Genomic DNA, 16,370 nt, shown 5'->3' with positions numbered 1-16,370 from the left:
TATATCTGTATGTACATGGCAGGGACCTTGGTTTCTGTGAATTCCTACTTACCAACCACGGCTGCTTTTCACATCTGTCCATATTTATACATACCGGTCCAGTAAATTTACATGTAACATCTCATGTCCCCATGGAAGTTTCCATTTGTGAAACTTCAGGTGTCATATGGAAATAAGTTCAGAAATAACCCACACTCGTCTCCATTGGGTTGTATTTCTTCTGAAGGAATGGAGGCACACATTTCTTCCAGGCTTTTAATCTTCATCATTTACACTTTTGGATTTTGGATTGTAGATGTGCCCTGCACATTTTCGGAATTTGGTGGTATATCCATTTTACGGTGTGAATTGAACATTTTATTTGAAGGCTATCGCTTCAACCTTATCTTTAACAAATGGCTTAAATTGTCATATTTAATACCTGTTTCTGCCTGAACCACTGTATTAGTACTTGCTCGTTGATCCCATGTTTAGAAATATTTAACCTTTTTCTGCCTGATTGGGTAGTTACTCATTAAATTTCTTATTTAGCGTAGTATTGTTTAGTGTTAAAACTGGTATGCCGACATGTTCTGTTGTCTTTGTAAACATCATATCTATTGGATTATCAACTTTCTTAATGATCTCCACTTTTTGAGAAGCTGACACCCCATTATATTCCATGCTAGATTCTGTGGCTGTGTTTAACACTATGATATTTGTATATGATACTGACTATATAACACAGCAGTATATATTACATGTGAATATGTTTCTGTGGAATTCCATGAGATTGGTCACGTATGTTAACTGTACATAAGCTAGTATACATACACCATGTTACAAGCCATATCCACTGGATGGAAGAAGAGAACAATAGAGGCAGTATTAAACAGACTGTTGTTAGGAAGTTACAACCAGTTCCACTCACTGACCATTAGCAGGGTGTTGACATATGTAAATATCTGCTTTGTTTCTCATTCATTTCTGCATATAACATAATCTAACTAAAATTTATTGAATGAGTAATATGTCTGTGAAATGCTTTTAAATTGGCCCTCTTATGTGGAAATATTTTTTAAGTGAGAAAAGTCTTAAATGGGATTTAACCCTTAGACTATGAAGCCCCTCCATATCACTGCCTGCTAGAAATACCATGCTTGCTTACAGATGAATGCAGTTGCATGTAGAAACCCACAATAATTTCTTTAATTGACCTTTAAACAACAGCAAATAAGTATCCTGCAAAAGCCCATTCACCTTAAACATCAGAATGTCTCACACTTTATACCATGTGATGACAGAAATGCTATGCTGATCTGTTGATAATGAGTTGGTCTCATCAGCTGTGGTGATTTAATGTAAGTACCTAAATTCTGGTCTGTATACAGTGTGAAAAGTGTTAAATACTGTCACGTGTAAGGTGGTATGCTTGACAAGAATGGCGGGTTCTAGTTCGGATGATTGGATTTATTAGAACCTTGGTTACAACCTCTCTTAATCACACTCAAATACAGGCAATACAGTGCTATCACTGATTTCCACACTTCACATTTTACCGCTGCACACACACTAGGATTCCCAGTCTTTACTAGTTGTCTCCTGGCAACAGATCTGAACACACAAACTATAATAGTCTCACTGGATCACACACTTCCAATATCGCTGTACTACCGCACACATAAAGTCTTCACAGGCTGACCTCCTGTACTCTCTTGTACTCCTAGTTTCAATTCACTCCTCCAGCTTATGACTGAATTTATCATGCTGAATTCACTTCTCTTATAAGCCTTTGGCATGGACCACACAGAAAACACAGCGTCTCTTGTAATGCTCTCACCGAACCATTGCATAGCAACAGTCATGGCATGGACTCCATAGAAAGCCAGTCACGTAGCCATCTCACCAGCCCATTGGCATGATGACTGTTGCCTAGCAATAAGCTATAAACATCCGTCCTATTATTGAATGCGCTTATGTGAGGAGATATTTACTGCGCCATTGCCTAGCTATACATGTTGTGAATATATTATTTCTAGTTTGTTATTTTTGGGACCCATTCATTTTAATTTCTTAGGTGGGAATCACTCTTAAAAGGGATCTTCTTAAGTGGGAACCACTGTATCAGCTCTTGTCCACATCCTTTCAGGTTTTTGTCTACCGTGGGAAAGAATACGAGCGTCTGAGTGATTTTAGCAGTCGGACTTTGAACCAGTTACCCAATGCAGAACTCATGAACAAACTGACTCCCCCTGGAGAAGATATCATGGAGTCTCCACACCAGTGTATCCTTTTGTTAGCTGTGTCCTCAATTATGTACAGGTATCCCTCATTGTATGAATTTTTACTACAGTGGATCGTGTTAATTTGTACATATTTTTCACATAGCAAACTTCATTTACTCTACAATGAACAACTTGCAGGCATAAAAGTTTTTTCTTTCTCTCTCTTTAAGGCAAAAAAATACATACACAGCACATAGGGATGAGAAGCAGACATCCCCACCCGCATCTCCCACCTTGTGATCGTACGGGATTAGCTGTGTTCTTGTTGCTTACACTTTATCCATAAATATCCATGTCAGTTGTTGCCAACATGGCTCCCAGAGAAATGGAGGTGGTTTTAAGAGGTGCTGGTATTATTTCCGCTCATAAGAAAGTGGTCACCAGACAACTCGCTTCCTTGGTTTTGAGCGGCCAGATGTTATCGTCCAGAAACCGCTACATAGTACACATGTGACAATATGGCATGCCGTCTCAGCACACGGTATATTAGGCCCCTATTTCATTGAGGATGAGGAAGGAAATGCTCTTACCATCACCCAAGAATGCTACAGGGACATGGTGATCGGACCAGTCCTTCAGGATTTGAGAAGGTTCTGTTGTGCAAGGGGCCTTCACATGAATAGGCAGTGGTATCAACAGGATGTCTTTTCATTTCAGTACTGTAAATTTTGGGGCATATTGTATGTGCATGCTTCAAGTGTCTACTACTTTGTATACAGATACACATTTATCTGATGATTCTTCAGTCCATGATGGGCTAAAACAGAGGAATGTTTTATCCCCTCAGCTTGTTCACTTTGCATAGGATATGCCACCAGAGAAGCCCAGGAAAATCAGATAGGACCAAAGATCAGTGGCCTTAATTGACTGTTTGTTTCTGTTGCAGTTGTGAGTTTGTTGGGGAAGAATATAAATGGTGTTACTAAGTAATACCATGGAACTAAGTCCTTCTTGAGAAGCCAGTCGCTCAACTACTCAAGAATTTACCAACATTTTATGAGACCTGAAAGTTCATTACCATGTTCACAAGAGTCTGCTACTGGTCCCTGCCCCATGCCAGATCAATCCAGTCCATACCACCCCATCTTATTTGTCTAAAATTCATATTAATATTATCCTCTCTCCTATGTCAGCTAGGTCTTCTTAGTTGTCTCTTTTCTTATTGCTTTCCCACCAAAATCTTGTGTGCGTTCCTCTTCTCTCTCATGCGGTCTATTGTATATGCCTACCCATCTCCTCCTCCTAGATGTTATCACTGTAATCATGTTTGCTGAAGACTGCAACTTATAGAGATCCTCATACAGTTCTGTCCAGCCTCCTATAATTTAATCCCTCTTCAGTTCAAATATTCATCCCAGTACCTGCTGTCAAGCACTCTCATTCTGTGTTCTTCCCTTAATGTCAAAATATAAACGGTACCCCAAAGATTAAATCATGAATTCAACAAGCCAACAAAGAAAGTTTTGTCTCTTCAAATATTGTATGCCTTAACATTTATTTAGATGTTCAGATTAACAAAGTTGACCCACTAATGGATGATCGTAAGCAGCGGTTATCTGGAAAACCCATCAACGATCAGATCCTACGATATCACAGGTAAAGTCATTTTCACATGTATAACAATAATGCTTTGAATTTTATCTTATTTTCCTTGATCTTGGTGACGAATAGAAAAAACCGCTGCATCAGACCAGGATAAGAGCACTGTGTATGATGAAGCTGAGGAGGCTTATAGCTTGAGCCATATTTCTCAGTCAACTCTATACAACAGAAATTACTCAGAAAGGTGTAAAATGAGAGCCAAAGAAGAAAATGAATCTGATGATATATGATTGACCTGCAATCTGTTTGTAATGTGACTGTCATCATTGATGATGAGCATTCAAGGGAAGGAGGAACCTAAATTCAGTGGAATATTTTTGGTGTTGTTAGGGTGAATGACATACAGAAGTTTCGTTTCTCCCGGCCCATTCATCGTAAGGAACTGTCTGGTGGTGACGGAGATAATGAATTTGCAAGTCTCTGGTTGGAACGTACAGTGTTAGTCACATCATATCCATTGCCTGGAATTCTCCGTTGGTTTCCAGTTACTTCCACAGATACATACCAGGTAAAATAATTTTTTTCTCTTAAATTTGTCAGCTGGAAATTGTCATTTATGGTGAAGAATTTAATTTTTGAGACAGCTAGTCATATTGCTGAAGAGCAGTGTTAACCATGCTTATGTCCTTGCATACAAAGTCTGTAATATCTTGTGAAGCTGTCCCTGTGGTTGAGCGTGTAAGCACTACATCATCAGCCTCCTGTTCAACTGCTTTATCTTAGGAAGAGAGCTCTTTGTACTTACAATTGTTGTCTTTTTGGACATTATCCATCCTGTTTTTTTATTTAAAAATAACTATTTGGAGACAGGACTATGTTTACATCCTCATATATAAGCCTACTCTGTTGGGCCCAAATGATAGTGCTGATCCCTATCTCTGGATACCACTATCAACATGAGAGAGGACATATAAACCACATACAACATAAACCATCAGCAGGAGTTAAGGTGGGCATTAAAAAAAAATGTTTTTTTATGTTGGTACTGCACAGATACCTAATTTAGGTTTTTTTTTGTCTTATTTGGTATATAGAAATTTTTGTTCTTCATTGCTTGTTGTATCTATATGTATGTCTATTTTTATCTTATCTCTGATTTTATAGGTGGATAGACTGTCCCGTCATTTTTAACTTCCATTGATAGTTTATGTTATGTGTGGTTTATATGTCCTTTTCTTGTGTTGGTACTGATGGCAGGAGATAGGGACTAACTCTGTCTACTGGGCTCAACTAAGTAGGCTTTTACCTGACGATGAAGGCAGAGTCCAGTCTCTGAAACGATTTTTAAATAAAAAACAGGCCAATGGATAATATCCAGAAAGGCTATAATTGTATTATTAATATACTGTCATGTGTAGGGGGTACGTGTGACAAAACGATTTGTTCTAGTTTGAATGATTGGTTTTATTAACAGCTTAGTTACACACACTCTTTTAATTACACTTAGATAATGATTTACATGCACCTCATAATCCACTGTTGCATGCACCGTTGCACACACAAAGTCTTCTAAATCACACTTAACATCCTCATAGGCGACCATCTGTATTCCTGGTTCCACTTTGCTTGCTTACGCCACTCTCAGCTACTGTAACTGCCTCAACACTGACAAATACTCTCGTTAAATAGCTTCTGCAAATACGCCACAATACCATTGTAACAGATTTTTAGACCCTAATGCGTAGCTCACTTGGAAGATGGCTACGTGGTTTGAAAACAAAGAGCCAAGGAAATTCAGAAAATTACACAATATGAGACTTCACAGTTTGTATTCTTCATGTAATATTTTATTATGATTGAATCAGAGGTTGAAGTTTGTAGGTTTCTTAGCCTGTATATGGGAAACAAGAAATGAATATGATATTATTTGTGGATAGACCAGGGAATGGAGATGTAGATGGTAGAATAATATTGAGACAAAGTGGAGATATGAACAGGATTGAACTTAGTGAAGTTGAGGTGTGATATTGGGCTTGAGAATTTCAAAAAAGGAAGTTATGAACATTTTAATTTTGTAGGTACAGGCAGTAACATAAATTTTAAGAGTACACCGTATTATCATGTGCCGGTGACTAGATACGGGGTTTGGATTGATAATTAGCAGGGCCCGGATTTTGATGACATGTCATCTTTTTTTTTTTCCTTGTATCCTATGTGATGCTCTTAAATATATAAATCTCAGATATGAGCTGCTGGTTACAGAAATGTAAATTTTATAGGTAATTTTTTGTTATTTTTTGACATTTTTAGGTAATTTTTTGGTAAATTTTTGGACTTTTAAGGGTATTTCTTGTCATATTTTGCCATTTTAGGGAATATTTCTTCATATGTTTTCTGAAATGTGAATAACATGGAAGCGAAGTGTTCTCTCTTTTCTCCTTTAGGTCATTTTTCTGGATTTTTCTGGTCATTTTATAGGTCATATTTTCAGGTCATCAAAATCTGGGCCCTGATAATTAGATTTATTGAACACTTATACCTACAGATAACTATAAAAGTCTCACTGATTCACACACAGTATAGATCACTACAACTACAGCCCACATAATTCTTCTGGTTGTCACTAGTTGTTGCTAGGTAGTGGCTGCTAACAATGCAACTCAAGACTGCTAACCACTGACTCTGACCCCTGACTGGCTGTTGACTGACTCACTTTTCCATTTGGTTCTTGTTATATAAACTTGCCATGGACCACATTGAAAACATCACTTCCATAGTTTCTCTGGTGTTGCATGTTTATTCATTGCCATGGGGATGTGTTTACTACATGGTTGCATAGCAACAGTCGCCTCTTTTTTGTTTCGCTATTCCAGCTTTCAGCTATCATGTCACAATATTATACTTTTATAGGTATCTCCATTGCAAAATGCTATTGAGACAATGGAAGTCACAAACAAAGCTCTGCGTGACCTTATAATAGCACACCGAAGTGATCCTACTCTGCAGTTGAATCCACTGAGTTTGAAGATCAATGGCATTGTCGATGCTGCCGTGATGGGCGGCGTAACAAACTACGAGAAAGTGAGTACTTTTCAAATTTGTGTTACTCCAGGTTTCTGCTGTGTCTTTTAAATTTAGATTTATGGAAGATGAAGATTATGTAGTTAGTACAATTTGTATGCTGCTTGTAAAACAGTATGTCACTGGAGTCTCAGTTCCGCAAAGGTCTATATTTTTAAAATGAGAGCTCTCAAAATATGGTACAAGATGCTGGATCGTTGTTGCTGGAGTTAACTGTATGAGATTACACATGATATAACTCGTGGAAGAATTAGTAAAAACTCATCATGCAACTTAGTGTAAAGGTTAACACTTTGAGCTTAGGGGCATTTAAATGCTCACTCACATTGCCAGCAGATGTAAAGGATGTTTGAAAAGAAGAATGATTACATTTGCTTGTTTTTATGAAAAGAAAAGAATTCATATTCATTAATAGAGGTATACATAGATTTAAAAAATAAACCCAGTACTTGCATTAATTTGTTGAATTTCAGCCCTGCTGTATTTCATGGACACACACATATGTCATATGTGCATGCGTGGCAGTGGACAAGCCACGAGAAAAAAAATTATTCTATACAAAAAATACATACATACTTAAGCTAGTTCTCAACATGGTCACCGCTGGAATTGAGGTACTTGTATTGGGGAATAAGGTTTTGTACGCCTGTGTCAGAGAAGTCTACCACCTGTGTTGATTGTATGGGATAATCCGTCATGTACGAGTGGAAAATTCATTGTGAAAAGTTACCTGTAGAAGTAGTGGGATATTTATCTTATTTTATTTTTGTGAAGACATTCTGTGGGACATCCATATATTTAATATCATCATTTATGTATGCAGGCATTCTTTACAACTCAGTACCTGGAAGCACACCCAGAAGATGCAGTGCTTATCAACAAGCTGCAAGATCTGATTGCATCACAAATTCCACTCTTAGAGCTCTGCATTCAAATTCATCGTCAGAGGGCACCTCCTTCTCTTATGCCCTTTCAGCAACGACTTGAGGAATGTTTTGCTGAAATGCAAAATCATGTGGAGTCAAAATATGGAAAAAAGGTAATTGCAGTGTATATTAATACATGCTGTTGGGAAAGTGCATCAGTAGAGTGCATGCAATACTCTGACCCCTCAGTTATCCAGCTCATAACCAGTCGCTATACAAACTGCGCTATCCCAGCTCCTGATCTGAGAGAGGCCTGTATTTTATACTATAATGTACACACTTCTTATAAGGAGAACCACTAATAAGGAAGTTGTAAGTTATGTTTGATCTGCAGTATAAAGTACAATTATATTGGAATGGTATAGACCAAAATTAAATTCACTGATGTCTTTTGGTGTAGACCCTTCAGTAATAAATTTCATCAGTATTTGTCGTCTTGTTTTGGAGATTGCAGCATCCAGAGTAAGTGGAATACATTAGTGTTGAAGCTATGTCATCTCCAAATTGTCATGGGTATATATCCCCAAGAATGTACTGGGGCATTGAGGTGGACAAGTGGTGTAGTATAAAAATACCAGAAAAACATCTGGCAGAAAGAAATAAGGGCAAAGAAACTGGGAACTGAAGGGTCCCTGATGTAGGGAGCAAAAGAGGCAGATGCTTGCAGGTGATAGTTATCAGCTCTATGGTAGAGAACACATGAGGCAGTGAAAAGAAAAAAATAACTGATTATATGTAGAAAAATAAGAGTGAGCACACTGAATAGCCTGAAGTGAAACAGAGAACCAGAAATACACATAATAACAAGGCATCAGTAATACAGAATTGTGTAAGGTGTGTGACAAGTCACAAACAAAATGGTGGAACCTAACTAGACTAGGCACAGAAATACAAAGTAAACCAAGACATATGTAAAATAACTAATACGGACTGAAACAGAATGTAACCAGGCTACACTGAAGTAGCCCGGCCAGGAAGCAGAAGAGCTTACAGTTCACTAACATGAAATGAGCATCTGTGTATAAGCAGCATAACTCTGGAATTCTAACTTGATAAACTGCAGTATAACCTATTTCCACAGCAGTTACAAAAACAGACACAAGACAGGTCTCAAGAAATTATGCAGTGTAAGTCTGTAAGATTAAAACAAGAGAAATACAATAGTACACCCTAAACCAGGCATTAACAAGCTCAAAACATAACATGACCATAAAACTTACCATAATCCTTTGCCCAAACACAATACTGACATAGACAACAAAAATTTCTGGCCTGTACACACTTAATAGTATGGTGATGGCAAAGGCTGTCTGCTCAGGATGTTAGCAGTCTGCCAGAATGTAATTCAGAAAAGTAAGAACACTACATCAGAAAGAAATTTTAGAGAAAGTAAGAAACCACTGCTTGCTTCAATGTCCATTCATTCTAAATACATTTGAGTAACTGATCTGGCATTAAACAGGTGCACTTACTAGACATGTTGCTACATGTCATGGCATGCATATGCCTATCACTTGTTTCTTTTATAGTCAGGTAGATAATGTACAATAGCCTTCATAGCTAGAGGAAGAATCTTCAGAGTATAATACAGAAGACTGCAAAAGTTGTGTAGGATCATGTTAATGACATTGATGGTCTTGCAAAAACTGAATTGAACTCTACTGCTTTATTGGTTTTGGAAAATGTGATTTTGTTGTTGTGTCTATAGTGTCCTTCATTGTAAATTATTCTGATGTCAAATTCAAAAAACAAACATTTCCTTGCATTCTTTTTGCATCTTACTATATAAATATTTTTCATGGATTTATTCCTTGTCACGTATTATGTTATATGTTTACAAGTGATGAATTGTTCTTGCAGACATGTGACTTAAAGTTTGAAAATGCAAAGTTTGTGACAATGAGGCGGCAGTTCAGTAGTGCCAGTACGCACACGGATAATCATCGACTGTCTGAAGTTAGTCTTACATCATCAGAGTACGTACATTTATCTGAAATATAACTTGCATGGGCCTAATGCATATATTCACTTTCAGATGATAATATATATTTATGATATTTCAATCCATTTCACTGGATTCTAATGTGTTCCGTAGATTTACCATACATCCTCAACGTAATAAGAATTTAAAAAAATTTTTGGATACTTGTAGTACCAAAAATAGTTGAAATGCTATTAATGGCTGTGGGGATCCATTGAGCAGACCACATGACACCCTCTATCTGCTGAAGTTTGCACTTACTTCACCGACAAGCGGCCTCCGTAGTCTAGAGGTAACGTTCCCATCTCATGACTTGTAGTACGCGGGTTCAAATACCCGGCGGAGGTCATCGAATTTTTAAGGGCAGAAAAATTCAGGGAACAAGTCCTCCAGGAGGGACTTTAAGCCGTGGGTCCCGTGTTGTAGCTTTATGGCACGTAGAAGAACCTCACACCTCCAAAGGAGGTCACTGAGCAAAATTGCGGACGTTTGCCGCCCAACAGCAGTCACTAATACCTCCGGTAGATGGGGGAAGCATTATAGATACTTCTCAGCCAGTAGAGCCGGTCTCGCTGGCTGGGCGGGACTGATGGTAAGCACCAATACCGGCAGGATATAGAGGCTGGTAGAAATCATAGAGGGAAGCACAATGGACCACTACAGGTCTAAGTGCATGGGGAAACCCACCCTATCTAATAACTAACTACTTCGCCGACAAGCGGCATTTGCTTGGTCAGTCAATATAGTTCGCTTGCAGACTAAAACCAAGGAGTTTGTTCTGTTTTTTGTTTGAGTGACAGTGGTATTTTTGAACCATAGCAAAAATAAAGTAATCTTTCTGTGTGGCTTATTTAATACAAGTAACACATAACAGAACATTTTAACATTCATATTTAAAAAACTGAATTAAGAAGCATCTAAAATGCAAAACCAAATCTGTATCTGTTTATAATAAAAATAACAAAATGTTCCTGGAGTTCACTAATTGGACAGTTTAGCAATAGAAAGGCTTACAAAATAATAATGCCTATATGGAACAGTTTTTATTTACAATTAATGAAATGAATGTGCTTAATGGGAGTTGAAGATTTCTTGAATATTTGGGCAAATGTGCGATAAGCTCACACACATTTCTTCATTCAGAATTTTCAATCTTTCCCATTTGGATATATTTGCCTTGCTCTTTGCTGAACTCCAGACCTGCCGTGCCTTTGTTGCTCTTGGCAGTTGTGGGCTCTTCCACTGCAATGATTGTTTCTTTGTTTCTGGGTCCACCTTTCATCACCCATTATGATCCCAAAGATAAAAGTCAGGCCCTCTTTAGCTTTCTTTCATAGCTCAAGACACGTTTATGCACCATTGCTTTTGGTCATTTGTCAAGAGTTTGGGAATAAACTTCGCAGCAAGGTGACACATGTTCAAATTTTGTACTATATATATGTGAGTTTTCATTTTACCTGTGAAACACAACAGAAACAAACATCAAATAACTCAGTTACATTCCACTGTGCATATCCAGGTTTATTTGGTTGTACAGCGTTGCTACATTTTTTGCTTATGGAACCATCATCAGGCGATACATAAACAAGTCTTACACTGTTGAATTATGCTTTCTATATGGATCCATATATTGTTGTTAGTCGTATATTATGAATAAAGTGATAATACAGTGTGCTTCTCTCACTTTTACTATTCACCATTATGTGCACAAATTAGGTGGTTCTGTACTGAACTTTAATTCGTTTAAAATGTAACAAATAAGCATTTAAACTTGTTAAAATCTTAAAATATTAGGCTTATAGAAATATATTCTGCATAAATCCTGAGTTTAAATAAGGCCGTGTTGGGTTTGTTATTGTTCGTGACTATGTTTCAGTTTTTTGGCCATTATCTTGATTCAACAATGTTGTGTTTACAATGTAACTGTCTTCTCTTATGTTGCTTATAATGTTGGTATTTGGTGTTGGGTCATAGTTGGGTATGTTGAGTATGTTATTGGATATGTAGTCTTTATTCAAGCTTACGCTGTTGTGTCTGCTTACGTTGCTTGTCGATTTTTACACATGGCAGACTGATGCAACAGTCTTGCGGAAGCGTGACCTTAGCCTCCCCTCTCATCTTGCACCAAGGGAGTTACAACAATAACAGTCTTGGAACTTTCTAGTACACCTCATATTTATTGAATATGACTTCTGAAGAAATTGGTTGTTAAAAGCTAAAATGGACATTCTGGTGAGACTTAATGTTTCGTATAATAATAATATTATTTGATGTATATGATAAGTTGAGAGTATTGTTCCATGAATGAAAATTACAAGTTTGAGAAAGCATAGTTAACCTTTATTCAACCAAGTTTGGGGTTTTATTTATTTCATCCTTGATATCTTTGTCTCTAGTTGCACATGACTTCCCTCAGAGTTAGGAAGAAATTACTTATTTCACAAAGTACTGAAAAGTATAGTGACTGCCTGCATGCTGGATGACTCGGTTTGATTTCCACTAGGGACAGAATTACATTTGCCACCATGTCACAACCAGCTCTAGAGCTCATGCAGTATTCTTTCCAGTGGACACTTGGGCTTGTCTCCTTGTGGATTAAGCCATCAGAATGTGAAGCTGACCACTCATCTGTATGTAGTACAGAGATTAGAAATGTATGGAGGCATGCATACACTTTTTTTATAATCTGATAGCGAAACAAATACTTTAGTCATCAAGAAAGAGGGATCATTATTTTGTGGCACTTTGCTCTTCCCTCTCCTCTCTGATCAGCATACAACGTTACTTTCTTCATGTTGTACTGTTTATTCTATACACACAGGTCAGGCATGAGGTAATGGAAAATAATTGTATATACAGGATGTGTGTGTTATAACTTAATAATTATATTGAACCTAGAATTTGGGTTGCAATTTCCTCTGTGCTGCAAGTGACTGTCACATTGGACTGAAATAAACTTAATTATAAAATTGACACTAAATGTTTTTTCTTCACAGTAACCATTTATTGAAACAAAATACATACAGATTATATTAGAATATTTGGAGTTAAAAAGGGGGAATTAACATGCAACAGAGGAAATTACATAATAAGAAGCTTCATAACTTGTGCTCTTCACTAGAATATATTGGTGTAATTAAATCAGGAAGATGGGATGGGCAGGACATGAGTATGCATGAGGGTGATGAGAATTTGTGCAAAATTTTAGTCCAAAAATTTGAAGGGGGGAGAGCATTTGTGATGCCCAGGCATAAATAGAAGGTTAATATTAGAATTAACTGTAGAGAAATGGAACATGAGGATAAAAGTAATGTTGCCTCTGTCCTTAACTAATTAAGCACTACACCATGAAGGCGTATGGGGGAGTGGATATATAGATCCACATTTTCTTGACCTTGGCACTAGCTGGAGGTGAGTGGTTATCTTCACACCCCGGCCGCTTTACCTCCGGGGAAAAAAGCCCCTTGTACCCATTGGATAGGAGGTTGGGTGGACCTCAGAACCGGTCTTGACAATGTGGAGAAGAGAAAGGAATGAGAGGGTGTAGACTGAAATAAACTGTTCAGGATAGAGTCCAGTGGTGGATATCTGTGAATTCAGTGATGATCATTCAGGTTCAGTAAAAATTAAAATGTCTTGACCAGCTATAAACTTTTCCAGAAAGATTCTGCACCCTAAATTTAGTTAGTAGTGTTTCTTAAGTTACTGCGTATGAATGAGCTCCTCAAGTTACAGTCTTCAAATGAAAAGAGTATCATGTTCATAAGGATTTGCATTTGTCTAATGAGACTGAAGAAATCATGAAAACTTTTCAATCAGTATGAGTCTAACCAAGAATTGATTCAGATACCGGTCATGTGAGTTTAGAGAATCACAGCACCTTCAAGTCAAAGTCGACTGACAGTCAGTCAGTAAGTCTTGGTATCGCGCCCCATCTGGGGCTCATGACCAGATATCAGTTATTACTGTTTGACAATTATGGTCTTATTTTTGCGGGGTGCCCTCTCTGATGAGAGGACAGATCTGTCTTTTGCCTGTGCTGCTGGCCCTTGCCAGCGCAGTCTTTCTTGGGTCCGAGTCCCTTGGAACTTGCGACCATATTTTACTGTCTCAGATTTGAGACTTCCCTTTTTATTGCCTTCTACAACTCACAGGGTCACGGTGGAGGTATTCAACCCTGCCTCCACACCTTCGAACATGCACAGTCATTTTTATAGTGCTCACTGTTTGTCTAACCCTGGAGTGATTGAGAGAGTAGAGTTGAATGTGTGTGTCCTGTTAATGAATAAAAGTTACATAGAAAATAAAATCAATATAGTGTGATCTAATTAACCCTTACTGTGTGTACACTTTATCATCTCCACTATAATACCCATTTGTGTTTATGACCATGCTGAAAAGATGGACTTCCTGTTTGATTCTTGTGCTGTTGAATGATGGTTTATGAACTTGATCATATGGCATGGAGTGTGAGGGTGACTGGGAATGGTGAAACAGTAAAGATGGGGAGAAGAGAAGCCATAGCCTATTTTAAGCTACTGTCTCAGAATTAGTCTAGACAGACTGAAATGTACACTGGTAATAATTTGCTTCTTCCTGCTGAAAAAAGTATATATATATATATATATATACAAAAATTGATTTGTTGGTACAAAAGGTGCCATAATAGATGCTCACCATTTCTGAAAGAGATTTCCTACCTCATTATTAATTCCAGTCTGTACTGCATGAAAATAGTATTAACCTTCAAAGCACAAAATTTGAATCTGATGTATGGGAAAAATTTTTCATATGGCATTTAAAGTTTAATATTTATGTAGTCACCGGCTACTAGAAGTATGAGAAGTCTGATGTGTAGAGGCTTTTGTATTTGGGGTGAAGTTTGAGAAAAAGAATTCAAATATTTGTGTTTAAATGTATGCTGGGGTAAGGAGCTGTCTTAACCTGGCTTTTTTCCGTGGTTTTGTTTTGCATGTTGATTGGTGCCTGATGAATAGAGGGAGTAGGTCACGTGTTTCAAGCCTAACCCGATCACAAGTCGCTTCACTCAAAAATTTTGCTACCACATTCAATTTCTCCAACATCAATTCATCCAACACTCTGGGAAGGTAAGGTTACTCAAATAATGTGCTCTTTTATTGACTGGCTGCACTTTTTAATGGTTTAAGTGTTTCTGCTTAATGTGTCTTTTGTATAAATCTGTACTCACTGATCGTTTTATCCAGTCCAGATATTTTGTGAGGCCCAAGAAGTTTTGGCTGTACAGGAAATTTGGATGATTAAACTTACATGTGGAGTGCATGGGGAATCACTTTTCTGGTAGTTATATATGAGAGTGGTTGAATTTGAAGACTTTACTGCTGTGCCACTAGTGAACATAAAGACACCAATTTCCTTGTACAATGAATGTGCTGTCTGCACTATATAACTTTTACTGAAAAATATTCCACAGCCGAACTTTTGGCAGTGATCAGTCAAAGGTCTGCTGTTGCCACAGTAAAAACTGTAGTTACTACAGGATTCTGACGATGGTGTATAACACACAGAGATATTGGGTTTTCAGACTTTATCCAACCTCCTGGTTTTTAAGATAACTAAGAAAAACACGACGTTTCGGAAACTGGATCTGTTTCCGTCCTCAGGTGAAGGAAAACACCTATTCTGTTGGGTCCCTTAGAAAGAGCTACCCTCAATCGTCCAGTGAGGACGGAAACAGATCCATTTTCCGAAACGTCGTGTTTTTCTTAGTTATCTTAAAACCAGGACGATGGATAAAGTCCGAAAACCCAATATCTCTGCGAGTAAAAACTGTGCATGATAGTGTGTGAATTAATTTCATGGTAATGAAAAGTTAATTTTTCCCAGCAGGTCTGTTGCTGCATTGTTACTCATTACTTTCCTTCTGTATCAGGGCTCAGTGACTTGCTTTCCTGCTACTATTTTTATTTTCATTTCTGTCCCATTCAAACTGTGAATCACCGTAAAATAACAGAACAGTTACATTGTGAAACTTACAAAGCGTATGTCTTCATAATTGTAAGAATACAATAATTTTGCTCTACAGCCATGCACATCAAAACTGTGAACATCATAGTTACAGATGTACAAGCTGAGCTATTTCTTGGTCAAACAATGGGAACAACAACAACTTCTTACTGTTTGTTATTTAACCCTTGAGCGTGGGGATTTAAAAATCGCTTTCGTGGTGCCTCCGGCGGTATTACTTTTTAGTTGGCCATTTAAATTTTGTGTCTAAATTATATTAATTATCATAGCTTTTGAACTANTTAGACGACATAGACCCTTCTTTCGTTCAAGTAAACACGCACCCACTGAAAGGACAGTTCCTTTCAACACGTTTCACAAACAACCGCTGGCGCTGTTTGTTCTTAGCTTTCCTAACCACTAAACCATATCATGTGTTTGGAATGTGTAAATTATAGTCAGCGTTGATACCACTGTGAGTCACGAGTTTATTTTTAGACTTCCTGGCATAGGAGGTGCAGTTGCATGCGTACATTCAGCGACTGCGTTCTCTCCATAACAGGGGAGTCCAAACTGCATAATTCTAGCGTG

At 37.7% G+C, this 16,370-nt stretch overlaps 1 protein-coding gene across 5 annotated transcripts in view; it reads left to right on the top strand.

Moving 5' to 3' along the window:
• LOC111864920 (dedicator of cytokinesis protein 1) overlaps positions 1-16,370 on the top strand; it is a 105,571-nt gene that overhangs the window by 69,422 nt on the left and 19,779 nt on the right. For 4 of the 5 annotated variants that reach the window (XM_033751625.1, XM_023852536.2, XM_033751624.1 and 1 more), the window contains 7 exons: positions 2,129-2,264; positions 3,767-3,860; positions 4,197-4,374; positions 6,717-6,887; positions 7,711-7,926; positions 9,674-9,789; positions 14,792-14,902. In XM_033751625.1, coding sequence (XP_033607516.1) covers positions 2,129-2,264; positions 3,767-3,860; positions 4,197-4,374; positions 6,717-6,887; positions 7,711-7,926; positions 9,674-9,789; positions 14,792-14,902 — 1,022 coding nt within the window. The remainder of the gene's footprint in view (positions 1-2,128; positions 2,265-3,766; positions 3,861-4,196; positions 4,375-6,716; positions 6,888-7,710; positions 7,927-9,673; positions 9,790-14,791; positions 14,903-16,370) is intronic. The other variant, XM_023852539.2, reaches the window with a different exon arrangement.

This window comes from Cryptotermes secundus, unplaced genomic scaffold, assembly GCF_002891405.2.
Source record: "Cryptotermes secundus unplaced genomic scaffold, Csec_1.0 scaffold62, whole genome shotgun sequence".
Classification (NCBI taxonomy): Eukaryota; Metazoa; Arthropoda; class Insecta; order Blattodea; family Kalotermitidae; genus Cryptotermes; species Cryptotermes secundus.
This window is presented reverse-complemented; position numbering and strand designations above follow the sequence as displayed.